At 42.7% G+C, this 20,571-nt stretch overlaps 1 protein-coding gene across 1 annotated transcript in view; it reads left to right on the top strand.

Moving 5' to 3' along the window:
- The window catches only part of arhgef17 (Rho guanine nucleotide exchange factor (GEF) 17), a gene marked incomplete at both ends in the record, with an annotated part of 50,784 nt that extends 32,270 nt beyond the window's left edge, over positions 1-18,514 (top strand). Inside the window, 23 exons of the mRNA XM_079225138.1 lie at positions 4,736-4,813; positions 6,433-6,615; positions 11,033-11,149; positions 11,782-11,874; positions 11,992-12,168; positions 12,434-12,484; positions 12,680-12,789; positions 13,016-13,101; positions 13,381-13,499; positions 13,756-13,963; positions 14,336-14,409; positions 14,582-14,665; positions 14,778-14,881; positions 15,075-15,190; positions 15,396-15,515; positions 15,671-15,938; positions 16,104-16,190; positions 16,467-16,534; positions 16,727-16,875; positions 16,975-17,149; positions 17,394-17,489; positions 17,984-18,166; positions 18,306-18,514. Coding sequence (XP_079081264.1) covers positions 4,736-4,813; positions 6,433-6,615; positions 11,033-11,149; positions 11,782-11,874; positions 11,992-12,168; positions 12,434-12,484; positions 12,680-12,789; positions 13,016-13,101; positions 13,381-13,499; positions 13,756-13,963; positions 14,336-14,409; positions 14,582-14,665; positions 14,778-14,881; positions 15,075-15,190; positions 15,396-15,515; positions 15,671-15,938; positions 16,104-16,190; positions 16,467-16,534; positions 16,727-16,875; positions 16,975-17,149; positions 17,394-17,489; positions 17,984-18,166; positions 18,306-18,514 — 2,955 coding nt within the window. The remainder of the gene's footprint in view (positions 1-4,735; positions 4,814-6,432; positions 6,616-11,032; positions 11,150-11,781; positions 11,875-11,991; positions 12,169-12,433; positions 12,485-12,679; positions 12,790-13,015; positions 13,102-13,380; positions 13,500-13,755; positions 13,964-14,335; positions 14,410-14,581; positions 14,666-14,777; positions 14,882-15,074; positions 15,191-15,395; positions 15,516-15,670; positions 15,939-16,103; positions 16,191-16,466; positions 16,535-16,726; positions 16,876-16,974; positions 17,150-17,393; positions 17,490-17,983; positions 18,167-18,305) is intronic.
- Positions 18,515-20,571: the final 2,057 nt, after the last annotated feature.

Here is a 20,571-nt window from a genome sequence, read left to right as displayed (position 1 = left end):
TTGGCAAAGAGGCTGCCTGTTGCTGCTTTCGCCAGGCTGTTGCCAGGGGATACCGTCGCCGGGGAGTTGGGATGAAGGCAGCAGGGGTGAGGTGGTGTGACGACAGCGATGAGCTGAGAGGAAATAGCTCTGTTTTTGTCGCTGATGCTTTTAAATTACACAACTTCGGCTCAGACCTCAAACAGTGTGGGTTTGAGGGAACTAAAGCCAGTATTTTGTTGTATTGATAATGTGTAGTGCTGATGTTTAGGTACCGATTCAGTAAATTGGCCACATGTAAAAACAAGGAATTGAAAGAAAAAAACTACAAAATCTCAAATTCAGTTTTCATTAATAGAAAGTGGACAAAAGTGTCGTCTGCAGTATAGCTGCAGACGGCTACATGTTGTGCAGCCTATCGTCTCATCTCACCAGTCAAGAAAGAAAATACGGTTATTTCCCAAGATGTCAAACAATTCCATGAACAACTTATTTATAGACGCTAGTTTGTATACTTAGTGGTTTGTGCATACCAGTTATTTTTATACTAGAACAAGTTAGCAATTTCTTTTCAATAGAAGATTCATTAATTTGCATCTGGTTCCGTTTGCAGGACTTGGGGAAATACTCCTGCACACCAATTAGCGTTAAAGACCCTTCACACCCACGGTGAACTCACACTGGTGATTTTGATCATTTTGGCCGATCTCGTCTCAAGACGGTTAACAGACTGTGAGGGACATTATTAGCGTTGATGCATCAGTTAGGGCGGGACAAAATTACATTCTGTAGCTAAGAGACCAGACGTACAAAAATAAACATGGCAGAAACATAACCTTGTTGCCGATATATCATTATTTGTGCGGGGCTGTATGGTTTCCAGCGGTGTCCCAGTCTTTTTATCGGTCACAGAAAGAGAAAAAGGGGACCTCACAAAATCTTTGATGGCACAAATTTGAAAGCAGCTGCTGCATTTTTTATAAGGATGATTGGGAGCTTCATTCCTTTATTGGCAAAATACCACTTTTAGGTACTAAATTGTCTGGATGAAAAGAGTTAATTTCCATCCAATAATAAATACATAAAATGTTACAATTGAATATCTTGTATTTAATCCAGTTTCTCTCATCCAGCAGCCCCCAAAATGTGTCCTTGTCAAACTGCGCAGAGCAAAAGAGGGACAGTTTTGTACAGTTTTATACAAACAAAAAGTAAAGGGCAATACTAAATCCCTGAGAAATAAATTCTACAAAAATGTATTATCAAAACGAGTGTGTGTGGGGGGGAAGGGAAGACGAAAGCATTGCTTTATTTAGCTTCTGTTTGATCTGGACTGTAGAGCTGCTGAGTGGTAGCAGAAGTAGTAGCTGGACCACATGACAGAACAACATACAGCCAAAGACAGAAATGCAGTACGAAGTTGATACACAGCATGACCTGTGCTGCACGATACCACAACTAAAGTAGTGAAGCAGAATGACACGAGACAACGCTGCCTGTGCTCTGACTCTAGGGTATGTTGTCTCTGCTGTCATGTAATGTCTGGCTGCAGTTGTGAGGAATAACTTGCTTCATGGACTCCCTGTGTCCACACCATTATCCAGACACCAGAGAACGCAGAGGCACACGTGAGAACATGCTGTTCTACTCACACACATATTGTACACTCACACACACACACGAGAGGGTTTCCTCTCCGAATTAGTGACGGGTTGATTCCTGTGAACCCACACTTAACATATTAATGCATGTTTGTACTCCTTGTGGCACAGATTTGGCTGTTTTGGGCTCATTAAGTTACACAAACACATTATTGCTCTTCAGGCCACATCATTCCTGAGATCAGGGTGGTTAAATAGATCAAAGTTATCGGATTACAAATAATTTGAAGGTTTCGAATTCAGCAGGTCAAATTATTAACATATATATATATTTATAACATCCATCACTGTTAGATATCAACTTCCTGGTTCAATTTTTACCTGAACGGTAGTTACAGTATTATTGGCATTTTCACGTGAAATGTTGGCTCCAAATAGAGTAATTTAGATAAACGGGGAAAATTTTTGACCTGACATCAACCAACAGTTTGACGAGGTTACAGGCTAATGTTGTGCCCCGTGTAATAAATGAGGATTAGATGGCTTTTGAAGGTGAAACGTTTACTCCCCAAGCTCATGAGCGACGTGGGAGAACAACGAGATGGCAAACAGTGACTCATCCTGTGACATCACAGCACCACAGTTGCAGTGTGTGACTGTTGTTTTATCAAACTGGATCTATCTGAACTGGTCGGGGGCTCATTAACCAATCAGACCCTCAGCTTGCTTTGGTAACCCCCTGCTAGCAGAATGAAACTAGCATTCATACAACTATTTCACCATGTTCTGATGATGTGTTTGTAATCTAATAAAGACGGCCAGCACAGAACGGAACATTACTGTCATCAGGCACAGTTCCCTTGTTGTTTGACCTCATTGTCTCACACACACACACACACACACACACACACACACACACACACACACACACACACACACACACACACACACACACACACACACACACATACATGTGTTCTCCCCCGTCTTCTGCTTCCCATCATTACCAACTGAACGGCTCTGTGAGGGCCCAAATCAGTCCTGTGAAGTGTGTGTGTGTGTGTTAGTTTGTTTATTTTTGTCAGGTTGACATCAAAGTAATGATTCAGCAGTCGTGTAAAAAAGAGAGTGGCTCTGCATTCGTCAATTTGATCAACGTAAATTGGATTTAATTTCTATAAGACATTCATGCAGAAGGAGGCAGCTGTGTTCTTATGTGGAGGGCAGTGTGTGTGCGTGTGTCAGTGTGTGTTTGCTGTAGCTACCAGGGAAATCCTGATTTTACTACACTACTACAACACTTTACTATACTGTACGCAACATAAATACTGCAGTTTGTAGTATTTCTCCGATGGCACTACTACAGTTCTAGGTGCTGTCTGGCAACGTGGCTGCACTCCATGCTTGATAGCATCATGCTCAACAAAATGATCTTCTGTTGACAGACGTTGGTAGTTGATTGATCATAAGATATAATGCAAAAACCATTAGGTAGTTCATTGATTTATAAAATGAATTGACAGATGATGTGATAAAAAAAAAAATGGAAATCACTTTACAAACATCAAACAAGTGTTTGCTTGTTCCAGTATTACTATTTACTACTAATTTATAACAATAGTTCATTAATAATAACATGATAATGTATGTCATTCATGTACTTGTATAACAAGTGTTTAGAAAGTCATCAGCCCAAAACTAAATAGAAAATATTAGAAGTCTTCTTCTGCTTTCTTGCTGTGCACATCTTAATTTTGGTGCAATACTAAGGAATCCAACCTGGATGTCAAATCAGTCTATTGAGACTTGCAGGTGGGACATTGACCAAGAAAGATCAACTGAACTATGCTTTCCTTTCAATACAAGTATAGTTGGACAAGACTTGCAAAACTGTGATTGAGGATGGTTCGGCAGAGCTGCTGCTGACTGAATCAGAGGACTGAGCCAAGACGTATTTAGAATAGATGAGTGGTCCTGTGAAGGGTAATTTTGGTGTATAGATGGAAGATTACTGTGGCATTGTGTCTATCCTTTTCTAGCTATGTTAAGCCCTGTATTTATTCCTTCTACTCCATTCTGTTTGTGTTTATATCTCAGGGCAGAGTAAACTTGGAATGAATCTCTGAAGCAGCAAACACTATTGATTTTAAGAAAAAATTATTTGACAAAACAAATGGTTACATGTCAATGTTAAACCTAACAAAAAAACACTCAGTGCACTCCATCCACACGCCGTCTTTCACCCTCCGGTGGTACCCCACAGCGCCCCTGGGATCACTTCAGATGCCAAACACTAAACATGGCCTTTCTGAGAAGTTATTGTTAGTTAGTTAAAGCACACAGTGGTGCTGGCAGAGAGGAGCAGGGGAATAGGGAAACGTGTGTGTGTGAAAGACACTGTGGTCGGCACCATAGGATTTTGCCTGTGGCACCATCTGATATTTATAAGTCATGTTTAGTTCTGTACCAGAATATGTTGGGATTCTCCCCTGAGAACCTTGAGATAATACCTTGTTCCATGATCCCTCAACTCTCTTTTTTTAGTCTCCCGCCTCGCTTTCTCTTTGTCTCGCACACGCACACTCACACTCACAGTCATGGGGACAGACTTTTGTTGCACAAACCTGTCAGTTGTGTCCATGGAGGAAACACTGAAAACCTGTGTTTTAGCTACTAATTTTAATTTATCTGATAACGTTCAATGATAATATTGATTAAAAATGTACTGTTTGCTCTTCTTCCCATCATCTGTCTCTCTTCATCTCTTTCACTTTCCCTCTCTGCCATAATGTGTTGCTTTTTGTCAACTGTGTGTAGGAGCAGCTCATTCACTTGCAACCATGAATCATGAGTCATGAGTCATTGATAGTGTGAAAAGCTGAGTCAAGCTTTGCTTCTGTGGACTTCCTGGTTTCTGAGACCCCTAATCTAGTTGTGTGTGTGTGTGTGTGTGTGTGTGTGTGTGTGTGTGTGTGTGTGTGTGTGTGTGTGTGTGTGTGTGTGTGAGAGAGTTTGCAGTCTTGTCTGTATCTGCTCCCTCATAATATTCTTCATATCTGTGTCTGCAAAAAAAAAAGGTGCATTCTCCACTTTGTGTATTCTTTAGCAGAAAGTGTCGACATGCTCTGATGATTGACAATCTTCTGTTTTCGCAGGACATGAGGAAACATGTGATGATGACCCTCTTGGACACAGAGCAGTCGTATGTGGAGTCGCTACGCAGTCTCATTCAGGTAACGCACAACTACACATTCTCCCACTAGCTAGCACATATACACAGTTCCCCTCAGATATTCTTACATCTCTGCTCTAATAAGGGTGCAGTGTTCACTGATGAACAAACATGGTCTTATCGAGTGCTTTTACCATCGCACATGTACACAGAGAGAAACACAGCAGTGTGGGTTCACAGATTGCTGAGGACGTGAATAACAAATGTAGGTAACAATAGTGTTATGTAATCCACTTATTGCCAATCATCCTGTCAGGCTAATCTGCTAATCACATCTCACTGTCATCAGCAATATCCACACACACACACACACACACACACACACACACACACACACACACACACACACACACACACACAGGCAGAGAAACCCTCTCTCTGTCACCTATATCTGACACCTGTCTCTTCCAACAGCTAACTGACCTTTAGCCCAAATCTTAGCTGCATCCTCTCTCTCTCTCTCTCTCTCTCTCTCTCTCTCTCTCTCTCTCTCTCTCTCTCTCTCTCACACACACACTCCATACCTACCCTACTTGTTTTATAACCTGTCACCACGCTGTGTGTGGGCAGACGGCATGTGTGCGTGTGATTGTCCGCTCGCATCCCACATGCACACACACTGGCGTTTCTGTATGTGGCCACAAAGTGAATAATCCTGGGCTGTGTTCCCATGGAGACACAGAGAAAGTAAGTGTTACCACGGTGACTGAAGGGGGGTCTCAGATGTGGTTCAGCTGAGACGGCTCGACGGCAGCGCGGTCCAAAGCGGAAATCTGACTCTTTGCAGTTTCCTTTTCGGGCGACTTAGGAAGGTTTCTGTGAATAGAAATTTTCGCTTGAATCGTGTGAATTGCTTGTATCACAGTTTAGTCAGTTGACGTAGGACCGGATACCTGGTGTGGCATAAATATTCAAATCTGAGCTGTACTTAACAATGTTTTTATAATAATTACAGTTCTGTTGACCGAAAACAGAACTATCAGAATAGTTAATATTGTATTTAGACTGAAAAATCACTAAGTTCAGTTGACTCAACACTGATTTGTCACACATTCATTTAAGTCATGTACAATACTTATGCTAATGAGCAAACTACTCGACTGTCTGGCCGGATTGCAAAACCCAAACCCTTAATGGCGGCTCCAGCGGGTGATGGGAACTCATCTTTCCTCATATTTGACTTGGACGTGCACAAACGCGCTGCAGCTAAGCTCAAGATCCGATTGCCCGACGTTCAGGCTGAGGTGACGCGGCCCCGTTAGCTCTAAAGGGCTGCAGCCACCAGAGGGGCTCATTCTATCAGGGGCCTATCTACCTCATGGGCCCTTTTTCAATCTCTCACACACCTTCTTCAGCTTCCCCATAGGCATTCCCAATTTGAGATACTCACTCATGCTACTCAGAGAACCGGGGTTACACAAGTAACCTTTGTTATTCTGTTTACCTTGTGTTTTCATGGAAATTAAGTTTGTTATTTCTGCTTATGAGGAGCTATAACAATAATTAGTTTTCAAAGGTCTTGATGCTAGAAACAAATTCCCCCGACAGCTAACCTTGTGCATATAATGTTCAAATTATTTGAAATAGTCTGTAACAAACTGGTTGTCTTTGTCCCCTCAGGGCTACTTGCGTCCTCTCAAGCAGCCGGACAGCGGCTCCATAGTGGACCCTCTGCTGGTGGACGAGATGTTTTATCAGATCCCCGAGATCCTGGAGCACCACGAGCACTTCCTGGAGCAAGTTGTCGGCTGCGTCAGCCAATGGCACGACAGGCAGACCGTTGGGCACTTCCTCATCCAATCAGTGAGTAGAGATGACAAGAAGTGTCCTCTCCTGCTATTTGTAATGATAAGAAATACAATTCATATGAGTCTACTAATTTGTTTGAACTTTCCAAACCCATTTTGAGAGTGGGTCACCAGCTATTTTTCCACGTCTGAAGGTACGAGGGTGCATTACCACATGTAATGCTCTCCTTTCTTCCAGCTGCTCCACTGTTACTTTCCCTGACTTAAGTCTTTTATCATACACATGCAGGGGGCAACAAATCAATTTAAAAACCTGTTCACTTTTAAATGTGGTCGATACAAATTCTCTAGCTGGGGAAATCAGGTTTGTTGTTGACATGATGTTATAGAGAACCGGTGACTGTGGAAAGCCAACTGTAACAAAGCAACTTTAGTGCCTTACTGAAGAGTTTTCTTTGTGCTCTCTCCCTTGTGCTGTAGAATGTATTTAGCATGTATTAGCATTGTTAGCTTGTGTATGTGATATGTAAGGTGAGTGTGCGAGACCCTTAACTTCTGAGAGTAGCAATTATCCCTTTACTTCTCCGAATCCAAAACAGTAAGGATGGTGGTGTGTGGAAGACTAAATGTTGTTATAATGCAAATTGCAACACTATGAACTATAGAAGTACATCCTCAAGCTAGAATCAACAGCAACTAATGACCAGCCCACCTAAAAACACGTCTCATTCTGTTCAAAAGATGTAGTGCACTTTGCTTCTCTGGGACAGTTTTATTGCTTCACTGTATATTTGTTTTTATTATCACTGCAAGATAAGCTCAGGACAGAATTTCTATATAGGTTTGATAGCAGATTGTTGTTCAGTGCTGTAAATCTGTTCTTGCACATGCTTTAAGATGGCTTTGCTCAGTATGGAGGACTTGGCTTGGGAACCAACAGGTCACCGGTTCAAGTCCCTGAAAGAGCTGCTAGTTAGCTGCTCCTCTGTCTTACAACAGCTACCAACTGCTCCTTTTACTAGAATGGGATGCAATATAAAATGTGTTCAACTACACTAGAGCTTGAATGAATAAACAGTCTTCAAAAGCATTATTGACAGCAGAGTGGACTGAAGGGAAGCTGTTTTTATTAAGAGACAGTTGGCAACACTGGTTCCATATTTTGTTTTCCCAGTGACCTCTTGTCGACCCATTTAAAGTTTCCCATGACCCGAGGATGGCTCTGAACCTAGACTTTAAAAAAGTGCTGTAAAACATCTGTATTAGACTAAATGTCAGGTTGAAATAGAATGAAAGAATAAATAAATTCTAGTTTCAGCTCTAACGGTTTACATAAAGTCAGAAGAAGCACATATTCCAGTTTCTTCATAGACAGACCAAGAGACCAGAATGCAGTGCGGCCACTGCTTTTGTTCTTTATTAGGTGGGGGGAAAAAACCTCATGCTCTTGCTATGTTAATGCTATTGTTATCCCTCTCAACACCTCCCAGCGTGAATGAAACAGTTTCACAAACTCAATGGAGACACACACTATCACACAATGACAATGGGTGAAATGCAGGAAACTTTTAAGTGAAAGACAAGCAGTTGAAGAAGTAGATTGAGGAAAAGTTGCTGCAGCTAAAAACTGAAATGTAACATAACTTAATTTTAACAACACTTCATACGTCCTGAGTTACATTCATAAAATAATTGTATATACATTGTGAATATGTTGAAAGGTACGGCAACAGAAGAACATAATGGTGAGAGAAAACTAAGGTATTTGCTCAGCTGTGGTTGAGCCGCACAGCTCATACTGATCCTCAAGCTTCCCCCTCCTCTGTCCCCGCTGCTGCAGCGTTTGAGTTTTCTGCAGCCTAAGGGAGATCCAGGCCTCGTTGGCGCAGTAGGCAGCGCGTCAGTCTCATAATCTGAAGGTCGTGAGTTCGAGCCTCACACGGGGCAGTCGTTTTTGTTCAGGTGTCTGCTCTGCAGGATCCACTGTGGTTTGTGGAAAATGTCCGCTTAATTTGTTTAAGAGGGGTTACTTTAACAGGGTTATTTCACAGTGCTGAATTGGTTCTTATTCGTATTTTTAGACACAGATAAACCAAGTATGTTCTTTTACTGCTCTCTCTGTGCCCTGTAATGACAAATGGTTAAGATAGCTAAGACTAGATCAGTTGATGGTATATTCAACAGAAAAATAACAAATACATTTTGCCTTCTATATGAAGTAGAATGGAGTGCATTCCTGTTCTTCAGCTCTCAGCCTCTCTCTCGCTCTCGCTCTCTTTTCTCCTGTGACTAATCCAAAAGTTACGGATGTAACTACAGGTCTATGAATTCTATATGACCACCAGAGGCTGTGCTTAACACTGGATATCTTCTGTCATCTCTGAGATCAGTCCTATGAAAACCTCTCATGAGATTCTGCCGAGTTACCAGGAATCATAGAACCGTAGTTACATCCGTAACTTTCGTTCTATTTCCTCCTTACTGACCGCCAGAGGCAGTGCTTAACACTGGATGAAGCAGAGGAACTTGGCAGAAGCACCACGCTCAGTGGATGGAGGCTGGCAACGTTCACTATGTAGTATCTGGTGAATGTGCTTGGTGATGTCCATGAGGCACACCTCTCGGGTCGCCCAAGATGTGGAGATACTCCTGGTAGAAGGGCACTTCTCTCCGGATGGCAGAGCACGGCCGATCGCTCTGTATGCATAAGCAATGGCCTCCACTATCCAGTGGGAAAGGCGCTGTTTCGAAAGAGCACAGACCTCCTTAGGACCACCACAACAGACAAAGAGCTGCTCTGATCGCCATATGGCTTCCACAGCAGCCTTGACCTCTCCTCTCCTAATGAGGGGTCAAACTGCACAAGCTGGCTCTGCTGGTTGAGATAGCAGTGTGTCAGCACCTTTTGGTGAAACGCTGCATTGAGCCTCAAAGTGAAACCCGAGCCGCCTGTTCCTCCTCCCAGACTTGATTCACTCACCGACAGTCACTCATTGACAACGAACAACGGTCCGTTGTCAATCTAGCCAACACCGAGCGGACACGCTCTCTGTTACTCTAATGTTAAATAAAACAATGTCAATCTATCTCACCGTTTGATGTTCACAAATGAGGATGCTCCATATCATACTGGTGATGACCGGTCCGGGGCTCAATGGTCCAAACGGCAAACAGAGCTCCAGAGGTCTTTAATCATAGACACATTTAGCTTAAGATAATGCTACCATGGTAGTTTGCCTGCGTAAGCGAGAATATGACAAAGGACTAATCTCAGGGATGACACTGGAATTTATACCCGGCTGAGGTCATCCGAGGTCACATGTGACTTCTAAAATATAAAGACTCAACCTGCGTATGTGCAGTGTTAAGCACAGCCTCTGGCTGTCAGGATGGATGAAATAGAACTTATGTTGTCCTCAGATTTTATTTGTCTGTCCTCTTGCTGTTCCTCAAGACTAAGAAGAGGGAGAAAGGAGAGAGGAGAGGAAATGGGGAGATGGGTGATAAAAGAGAAATGCAGGGAGGAACCGAAGAGGGTCAGGTTATTTCATCACTCTGACGTAAAACACACATTGTGACTTAAGTCTGTTATTGTCTTTTTTATTTTTTATTTTTTGTTTTTGGAGCTTTCAGTCTATCTGTGCTCTGCCTTCTATTTGTGGAAATTAAGCAGGTCAGGGTGAATCATCTGTGTGTGTGTGTTTATAAGTATGTTTGATCGCGTGAATATTCTATTATAGAATAGAATAATCATAATAACAGCCAAAGAGAGCTGTGACGGAGAGGTTATCTTGGTGTTTTCAATCAGTTTTGATTGAAAACACCAAGATAACCTCTCCGTCACAGCTCTCTTTGGCATGTCAGCAAATATCTCTCTTGAATTATTAAGTTTGACATGCCTTAAAAAAGGCAGTTTCTAACAAGTGGCTATATGAGTCAACAAACATCCTCCGCCTTCACAGCCTCGTTGTCACTCTCATGCCACCGGGGTGTAGTTTGTCTTGAGCCTAATGTTTACTTTTTACCAATTGCATTCGTGCTTTAAAATCATAGAAATAGTGTTCATTTGTAAAGAATATCAACTAGAATAAAAAGTGTAAGTATCATGAATGTTTTTTTCTACTACATAGTTTATTTTTTTGCAATAATCCAATGGAAAAATCCCTTTGGCATTTTGTTGAGGGAAACGGTGCAATGATAACATAGAGGTTGACCTCCACAAATAAGTAATTCCTGCTGCACTCTCTATCGCTGTGTACTTCTTTTACCAGCCCCTCACATATTCTGCTTTACTTAAGATGTTGCTCCAACTCAAAGAACGTTATTTTCACATAGTGATTAACTTTCTTTTACTAGCAGGGTTGTGGTTTAATCTAACACAAATGTATGTTGTCACATTAATGTTGAACAAACCATCGTTGCATAAAAGTCCACACAAAGTAACTTAAATGTGCTCTTCTGCTTTTCTCCAGTTCTCCAAAGAGACTCTTGCTAATATGTATTCAGCGTACATCGACAACTTTCTCAATGCCAAAGATGCTGTGAGGATCGCCAAGGAGGCCAAGCCAGCGTTTCACAAGTTTCTGGAGGTGAGTGTTTGACTGAGTCACAGGATGTCCCGCTTTGTCCAGACGGCTGCTCGAAGCTAGTCTAGACAACTAGCTTTTAGAACCTGAAAGGTGCTTTATTGTCTGCACTGATTTTCTTACTCTGCTTGGGAGAACCGGAGGATGCCAGAAAACTACTGAAATTGAGTTTCTCTTCAGTAAACGTATCTTTTTTTTCTTTCTGGGTGTGAAACTATATAAGTAAGGACTTATTACTGTCTCAAATCATCTCTTTAAACCAATTCAACCAGATAATTTGACTTACAAACCCTGGAATATTTTTGCAATATGTCCAGTTAAACATGGTAGACCACTTTGATGTGCTGTGGTGTGCCATCAGAAATAAATGTATGGGAATAACAGCACAAATTGGCACCACAGACAGAAGCACCAATGCAGAAATTGTAATCGGGCACCACAAAAACCTGTCATGTCCTCATCCTGTTCTTAGTTTTCAACCACAGAGAGCTTCATGCCAGATGGGTTTTCAGAGTGGAACCACTCCGCCATCTTGTGGCGGAGACTGGAATTGCACACATATTATTATTTGAGTCTTCCACATTCTCTTATGTCCATGCTCTGTCTCCATCCTTCTCCTATCTTCACCCCGACAGCACAACATGCGTGAGAACAAGGAGAAACAGGCTCTGGGTGATCTGATGATCAAACCAGTCCAGAGGATTCCTCGATATGAGCTGCTGGTGAAGGTGAATTATCTCAACATATAACTGCCTGCTTTCTGGATGCTGTTAAGTGGCCTCATCCTGTGTGACAAGAAGCTCATGTAAAGGGAGATTAATTCATTTGTGTTTGTTTTGTTCAAGGACCTGCTCAAGCACACCCCAGAGGATCACCCGGACCACCCATACTTACTGGACGCCCAGAGAGACATCAAGCGATTGGCTGAGAGGATCAATAAGGGCCGGCGCTCCGCTGAGGAGGCGGAGAGGGAGGCCAGGGTCATCCAGGAGATCGAGGCGCACATAGAAGGAGTTGAACATGTGAGATATATATCACAGTAACGATGCAACTCAAAAACTGTTTTCATTGTTGATTATTGAGCAGATTGTCCTCTTGATCAATTGATTAATTTGACTTTGAAAATTGTAAAAAAACAATCCCCATTAGAATTATACTATGACGTTGCATCTTTCCAAATGCTTTTGTTCAGCTATATCATTCAATCCTAAAAGAGTGACAACACTTTACAGTTATTTTTAAGGTATATTAAGTGATGCTCTGTCTGTGTGTGTTTGTGTGTGTCAGATTCTGAACCCCCAGAGGAAGTTCTTGAGGCAGGAAATGGTCATGGAGGCGGTAAGAAGTACTTTCTGAGTTGACAAATATACGCTAGCATAGTACGGTTTCTATATTGGTGTCATGTCAAGGAAAATATGTAAATGTATTGGAAATTATTGAAGAAGACTATCATAAATGTAATATTGTATTAAAACAGATCTAGAGCCCAAGCTAAGATTTTCTGAGCATTTCTTCTCTTTTCTTTCTCTGTAGAAGACAGTTGGTGGAAAGAAAGACCGTTCTCTCTTCCTCTTCAGTGATCTGATCATCTGCACCACTCTCAAGAGGAAGTCTGGCTCATTAAGACGCAGCTCCATGAGCCTGTACGTGACACAGACACACACACACACACACACACACACACACACACACACACCATCATAATACAGTTTTCAAACCACACTACCTCCTGGTGTTGTAAAATAGGCCACGTTTTATCCAAAAAAATAATTTTCTTTTTCTATCTCTTCTTCTGCTGCGCTCTCCCCCTCTCCCTCTCTCTCTCTCTCTCTCTCTCTCTCTCTCTCTCTCTCTCTCTCTCTCTCTCAGATACTCTGCTGCAAGTATGATTGATACTTCCAGTAAATACAAGTTCCTGTGGAAGCTTCCCCTGGAGGACGTGGAGGTGGTGAAAAGTAAGGCTCCATCTACAGATTGCTCACTGCTGATGGCATGAAACACATCCCGTCAGTTCAATGTTTTCTTCATATGATGATCATGACCTCATGTGTAGCTTCTAATACCTCTGGAGACAAAATGAGATTCCTTATTGATTAATTTCACACAAAAGAAACTAAAGAATGCAAATATTTTCTCATCAATATCTAAATTAGACACTACTGTTCTTTTCTTTAAGGTGTTTAGTTTTTTCATTATGATGGTGTTTTACTTGAAATAAATCTCTCTCGCTTTAGGCTCCACTCAGGCAACAAACAAGGAGAGCATCCAGAAGATGATTAGCCGATTAGACGAGGATCTCAGCACTCTAGGTCAGATCAGCAAACTGTCTGAGACCCTCAGCTTCCCACATCAGGTACTGTGGACACACACACACACACACACACACACACACACACACACACACACACACACACACACACACACACACACACACACACACAAACCATGCAAACAGCCGCCACATGTTTTACTGTATCTTCACCCCTTTTGTTTTTGTACGCAATGAGAATTACTTTATTTATTTTGATCCGTCTTATCGTCTTCGGTTATGATGTGGTACGACATCTAATGGTCTTTGTCTTTGTTCTTGTTGTTTCCGTGTCTCTCAGTCCCTCGATGAGGTAATAAAGGACCTGTTGGCGTCGGTGCACAGGGAGCTGTCGGAGAAGCAGTCTCTGGCCTTCAGTATGACTTCCCTGCCCACAAAGCTGGAGTTCACCACAGCCTCCGCCGAGAACAGCTTCATCTTCGAGTTCACTTCGCCTGACACGCGGTCCAACTTTGAACAGAGCTTTGAAGACGCCAAGAAGAAGTTAGGTGAGGGAAAAAGCTAAACATTATTTACTGTAGCTTGTTGGGTACAGTAGACAACGGAGGTGGATGCAATGGTTTCATGTCAAGTTAATTTAATTTATACAGCCCAATTTATCACAATTTTGCCTCAAAGGGCTTTACAATATGACACTCTCTGTCCTTTGACTCTCCTCAGGTTAAGTAAAAACTCTCTGGTCGGCTGCATTAAGCACCGTAAATTATTTTTGTTGCAGTTTTCTCAAGCTTCATTAGTCAAAAATGGCTTTTTGATTTTAATACTAAGATTACAATTGTCTTGTTAATGATTCTGACTAGGATTAATTGTACCCTAGAGCTACCTTATTTGGTAAACTATCAATGTGCTGTTGTGTTTAGCAATGAACAAGGACCAGTGGGACCCAGAGTTTCTGAAGGCTATTCCTATTATGAAGACACGCAGTGGAATGCAGGTGAGAGCAGCGCGTGTGTGTGTGTGTGTGTGTGTGTGTGTGTGTGTGTGTGTGTGTGTGTGTGTGTGTGTGTGTTATAGATGATGTATCTAATTTGAATGAATACCTGTAGGCAAGGTCTCTTTACAGGTGTTCAGAAGTAATCAACTCATCAATTGTTGTTTGTCTCCAGTTTTCGTGTGCCTCTCCCAGCCACAGCTGTCCTGACAGTGGCTGTGAGGTGTGGGTGTGTAACAGCGATGGATACGTGGGACAGGTGAGAACATATTATTATATTAGTCCATGGGCTTTCTGGTGGAGAAAAAAAAACACAATTTAACTTTTGCAGCTACAACTTGACTGATGGGATGATGATGTATTCTCTCCAGGTGTGTCTGTTGAACATCAAAGATGAGCCCACAGTTGAGGCCTGCATCGCTGTCTGCTCAGCGAGGATCATATGTATTGCTGCCGTACCTGGACTCAAGGGAAGGTTGGTACACACACACACACACACACACACACACACACACACACACACACACACACACACACACACACACACACACACACACACACACTATTGCATTTAAAAAATGCTAAAGCAGAACTTGACTGGTTCATTGATTCTATCCCTGACTTAATTTATATTCTGTGCCATTAACCAATGACTCTTAACCTCGTAGGGAGCGTGGATCAGAGCCCACCCTGGCTACTGCATCCGCAGCACCTGGTCACACCCAGCAGCAGCTCCATATATCAATCTGTCATTCATCTGTGGCGCTGACAGAGCAACCCACAGGTTAGTCCTCAAGGGTTTCACAACATGACAAGTAGCAACAGCTCCTACTTTAAAACAAACTGTATGGTAAACTATTAGCTGCAATAGTATGATCCTATCTGTTCCTATCATTGGCCTTTATGAATGGCATTGACTTGTATTCTACCTGTGTATACTGCAGTTTTCTATTGAATACCAATGTTCACGATGAACTGATTGTTTCCAGGACCAGGGGCAGAGCTTGTTCCTTTTGACAGTGATGACACGGATGACGAGGATTCACCCAGCCCTTCCTCTACTCTACAGAGTCAGGCCAGTCACTCCACCATATCATCCAGCTATGGCAGTGAGTACAAAAACACTCCAGTCACACACACACACACACACACACACACACACACACACACACACACACACACACACACACACACACACACACACACACACACACACACTTATTGTTTATACTCAGATACTCATACTCTCATGTCTTCCTCTCAGATGACGAGGGCCCAGGTTCCAAGGACATGGCTACAGAGACCACCAGCAGTGAGGAGGAGCAGGAGTTCCCGGTGGCGAGCACCTACGGCGCTCCCGGTAGGTTAGGGGTTGGCGAAGGAGGCCGTGGCCACACAGAGAGCGCCATGGACGGCCGCGCCATGCGCCGCTCCTCTCGAGGCTCATTCACCAGGGCGAGCCTGGAAGACCTGCTCAGCATTGACCCGGAGGCCTACCAGAGCTCAGTGTGGCTGGGCACAGAGGATGGATGGTGTGTGATACACTCACACACTCACTCACATACACACCATAAACAAACCTTCATGTGAATTAACTTTAGTTTTCTGTTTGCACATAGAACACTAATAACCACTTAATGTAATAACGTTTTCTAAGTTCATCACCTAACCTCCCATAATGCTTCTGTTCCTGTTAGCATCCATGTGTACCAATCCTCGGACAACATCCGTAATCGTAAGAACAGCATGAAGATGCAACACTCAGCTTCCATCCTCTGTATATTGTGAGTTCTCTTCTTTTCCACTACTTTGACTTTAAAAATTAGAAGTAATAGTGGAATTTATGCTGCATTAGACAATAAACAATGTTGAGCCACAAGAATGGGAAGCTATTTGATGCAGCTGTGTTCAAATGTGTTTTTATCAGGTTTGTGTAATGTTGGTCTCTACTTTATTGTTCAAGCTCTCTGCGTATTTTCTTGTGGAGCCTACATTATTAGTGTTATCTGATTCATTGTGTGCTTTACTCGACGTCCATCCTTGTATTTTTCCTCCTTCAGGTATTTGGACAACAAAGTGTTTGTGGCGTTGGCCAGTGGAGAGGTGATCGTCTATCAGAGAGAAGCAGGTAAAATGGGCGTGTGGAGCAATTTTGTTTCTGTGGAAGCTGAAGCGTTTTTCTGAACATTAAATATTGGGAGTGCCGACATTATCGTTAATCCAGCTTGCTTCAACCATTTAAGTAGAGACATAATTCCTGTTTCTGTATCATTTTATATTATTTCTGTATGACCCCCCCCCCCTTAATCTCAATCTGCAGGTAGTTTCTGGGACCCTCAGTCTTCTCAGACGTTAGTTCTGGGCACGCCCAGTAGCCCTGTCACCAAAATGGTTCCTGTGGGAGGAAAGCTTTGGTGTGGCTCACAGAACAGAGTGCTTATTATCAACACAACTACATTGGTACAAGAGGTAGGTAGAAGGATGGATGCATGTGTGTACGGTATGCGTATAAGCGACGATGCAGACAGAACAATCAGTGTGTGTGTGTGTGTCTTCTCTTGCTCGCAGCACTGGTTCCAGGTTGGCACAGACACCAGTCGGTGCGTGACTTGCATGGTGGCGTACGGTCAGGGTGTGTGGTTGGCGTTGCAGGGAAGTGCACAGGTCAAACTTTACCATGCTCAGACCTTGGAGAGCCTGACAGAGGTGGATGTGGCACCTGCTGTGCATAAGATGCTTGCAGGTAAAACACATTGGGAACACGAGCACACACAGATATTTAGAGTGACAGAAATGTGTATACATATTATATTTCTAATTGTAGACAGCAGCTCATATGCAGGAGCTTTTTTCTCTTTAATTCACAATTTAAAATATTTTACCTGTCTATCCTCCCTAAATTGGAATCCTCACTTCATGCATTCTCTCTCTCCACTGTCTCCCATTTTCTCCTCCCTTCATCCTCACCACTTTTCCTCCCCATACAGGTGCGGATGCGATTATCAGACAGCACAAAGCTGCCTGTCTGAGAATCACGGCATTGCTGGCCTGTAAGGATCTTCTGTGGATCGGCACCAGTGCAGGTAAAAACATCCACAAACACATGAAGCTGATGAAGTACCATTTCGTTTCACTCACAAACATCACTCGCATGCAAAAAGCATTACAAAAGTCTTCATTTATATGTAATATTTAGTGTTTATTTTTGCAATGGTAGAATTTGGGAATTTTACATTTATCCTTATTATGCCTGGCATTATGTTTTTTTTTTCTGTACGTGCGACCCATTTTCGTGAATGTGATACCTCAAGAACACTTGCAAAGAATTCCTTCAAATTTGTCACAAACATCCACTTGGCCTCAAGGATGAACTGATTAGATTGTGATGGTCAAAGGTTACACTGTGTGTGCTCATTATGATCATTTCACACAATTGTCTCATAGGTTAAAATGATGAAGTGATGACATTTTGGACAGACATGGATGTAAACTACAACATGACCGTTTGGGGGCAGTAATTCTAGTCTTTATATAATAAAAAAAAGAAAGTATGTTTTAAGATGGTGTTCTTCTGCAGGTGTGGTCCTTACGCTGGGGATCCCGGCAGTGAGCTCAGGAACTGGCGCCGGGACACTGAAAGTTCCCCAGGTGCCGATGGGCTCGGCTCACGGACACACGGGACACGTTCGGTTCCTGACATCAATTGAACTACCAGAAGGGTTTGACATGAACTTCCCTCCGACACCAAATGACTCCACAGGTAGTTATTGCTTTAAAGAAGAATAAAATTGCACTCTTTTCTACTTCCTTAATGTAGCCCAGAAATGGAACAACTGAACCAAAGTTTTATCATCACTTGTGCCTTCCCTTGACCTTGAATCCCTCCTCTCTGTTTTTAGGCAACCACTCTCAGAGCAGCAGCACAGTTGACGGGAACCTCCAACGGTGTGACTCTGCACGGCGCCGAGCCTCTGCCCACATCCCTTTAAAAACCAACCATCTAGTCATTTCTGGCGGCGACGGCTATGAGGACTTCAGACTCACCAATAGCAGTGAAACAGTCGGACGGGATGACAGCACCAACCATCTTTTGCTTTGGAAAGTCTGAGACAATCAACCCTGATTTGAACAACCCGCCCCCAACCGCCCTCTAGATGAAAATGGCGCACGAGCTCCTGTTCTTTTTCCCATCGGATTCCTCACTTTTTGGTGTTGTTTTGGTCTTCTGCTCGGTTCACCAGTCTCTCTGTGCGTAATTTAGCTACAAACTCCCTCCTGAACTTGATGAATATGATGACTTCAAAGCCAGTTCTATTGTGTCCATGTTTCCGATGGTGTGCATTGTTGCTCTCTGAGTGGTATCTGTGCATGTGTGTTCCGTTTTTTTGGCATCTGCAAATATTGTCTAGAAAAATGTCTTTTTAAAGTCAAGTCTTCACTGAAGGAGACAAAAAAGGACAGAGGAGGGGAAAATGAAACTTTCCGACATGGATGTGGGGTTCGGCTGTGAAGACGAGGAAGAATGAAGAGGACAGAATGTCATTGCACAGGAGGTTGAAACTGGACATCAAAGTGAAGCATGTACTCGTCCTTTGAAATCTTCTCTGTTTTCTTTTTGGACTTGGACATCAACCTTTTACTCCATCATCACTTCATCTTAGCGTGAACTGCAGACAAAATGGTGCCTGATGATCAGAGGTAAATGTCATGTAAATATATATGAATGGTAGCTCAGTAAAATATACCATCACAGACTGTAGTTTGATGGAGATTCTGAATTTGCGTTCATTTCTGCAGTTGGAGCTCAAGCTTGGAAGAGAGGTTCAGTTGATGTCTGGGAGCTTTTAAGACAGAGAAGGGTTGTAACAATATCTCCATGATCATTGCTTATAGATGCCTAAAATCATCTTTAGAGAGAGAGAGAGAGAGAGAGAGAGAGGTGCATCAAGCAAGACACATGCACACAGTCACACACACATTAAAGCACAGCATCCGCTCACTGAATAGGAAGACATTTGTGAAAAAAACATAAATGTGTGTTTTCCACAGATAATCACTTTGTATCAGATTTTCTTATTTAATTTTTGTTTGTCAGTATAAGATGACATGAACGTGGATGATGCCCGCTACTGGAGTTGAGTAGGAAAAAAAGAGTGCATTGGAGACGTTCCTCCTCAACATGACTATGCCAAAGCCTTGTATGCGTTAAAGTTTTGACATGACACTTTTGTTGAAGGAAAGTTTGTTGAGCTGAAAGTTAGTGACTTCTAGGCTGTGGTAAGAGATAACGACAGTTATGTACAGTATTTATGGTTTTGATTTTAGCGCCTTCTTTTTCAGCGCTTAATTTATAGATGTAGTTTTCACTTTTTGTTTATGAGTTGAAGAACAAGGAGGCCGACTCGATGAGCGGTATAGATAACGAGGCACAGTTTAGTTCGGGCAGACAGACAGACGGAGCAACACAACAATACACAATATGCGGTTTTTGTTTCAGAGTTGTACGAATGCCCAAATGTAGAGAAACGGATCCAGAAAGGTGAGGGTCAAGTATTTTTTTGTCATGACAAAACATCTCTCCTCATCTATTGGCTGTTTTGTGGCCAAAAGACCCAGATTGCAGACTGATCCCAAAATTCACCCTTACCTTGAACAGACGGTCATCTGTTCGGCGGCTGAAAATGTCAGTTATTTGACAGCTCTACGGGGTATATTGTGGCATTTCTGTCACAGGACATATCTCGCTAAGATGTATCTTCACACACAAAAGCACAAACGCTGATGTCAGTATTGATTGTCAGAGAACAAGATGCATGTGGTGTGTTTGTGAGAAAAAGAGATTACCCAGGATACAAAGGTCAGAAGGACAAATGCTGATCACCTGCACGTGCCTTCAGAAGGCTACAGGTTAAGCCATTAAACACACACATATATATACACACACACACACACACACACAGTGAGAAGTCAGCTCTCACTCTCACAACAGCAGATGTCTGAGGGAAGTGAAAGGTGACTCTGACTTGTCCTTGCACACACCCGCATGTTAGCGTCAGGCTTTGGGGGGTTAAGCAGCGGTCGTCTTTCCTCCCTCCCAGTCTAGAAAACCTCATTGCACTTTGCCGGCCAGCTGGGCACTCAGCTTCCCCACGACCCAAACACATT

Source organism: Taurulus bubalis (assembly GCF_910589615.1).
Source record: "Taurulus bubalis genome assembly, chromosome: 10".
Classification (NCBI taxonomy): Eukaryota; Metazoa; Chordata; class Actinopteri; order Perciformes; family Cottidae; genus Taurulus; species Taurulus bubalis.
This window is presented reverse-complemented; position numbering and strand designations above follow the sequence as displayed.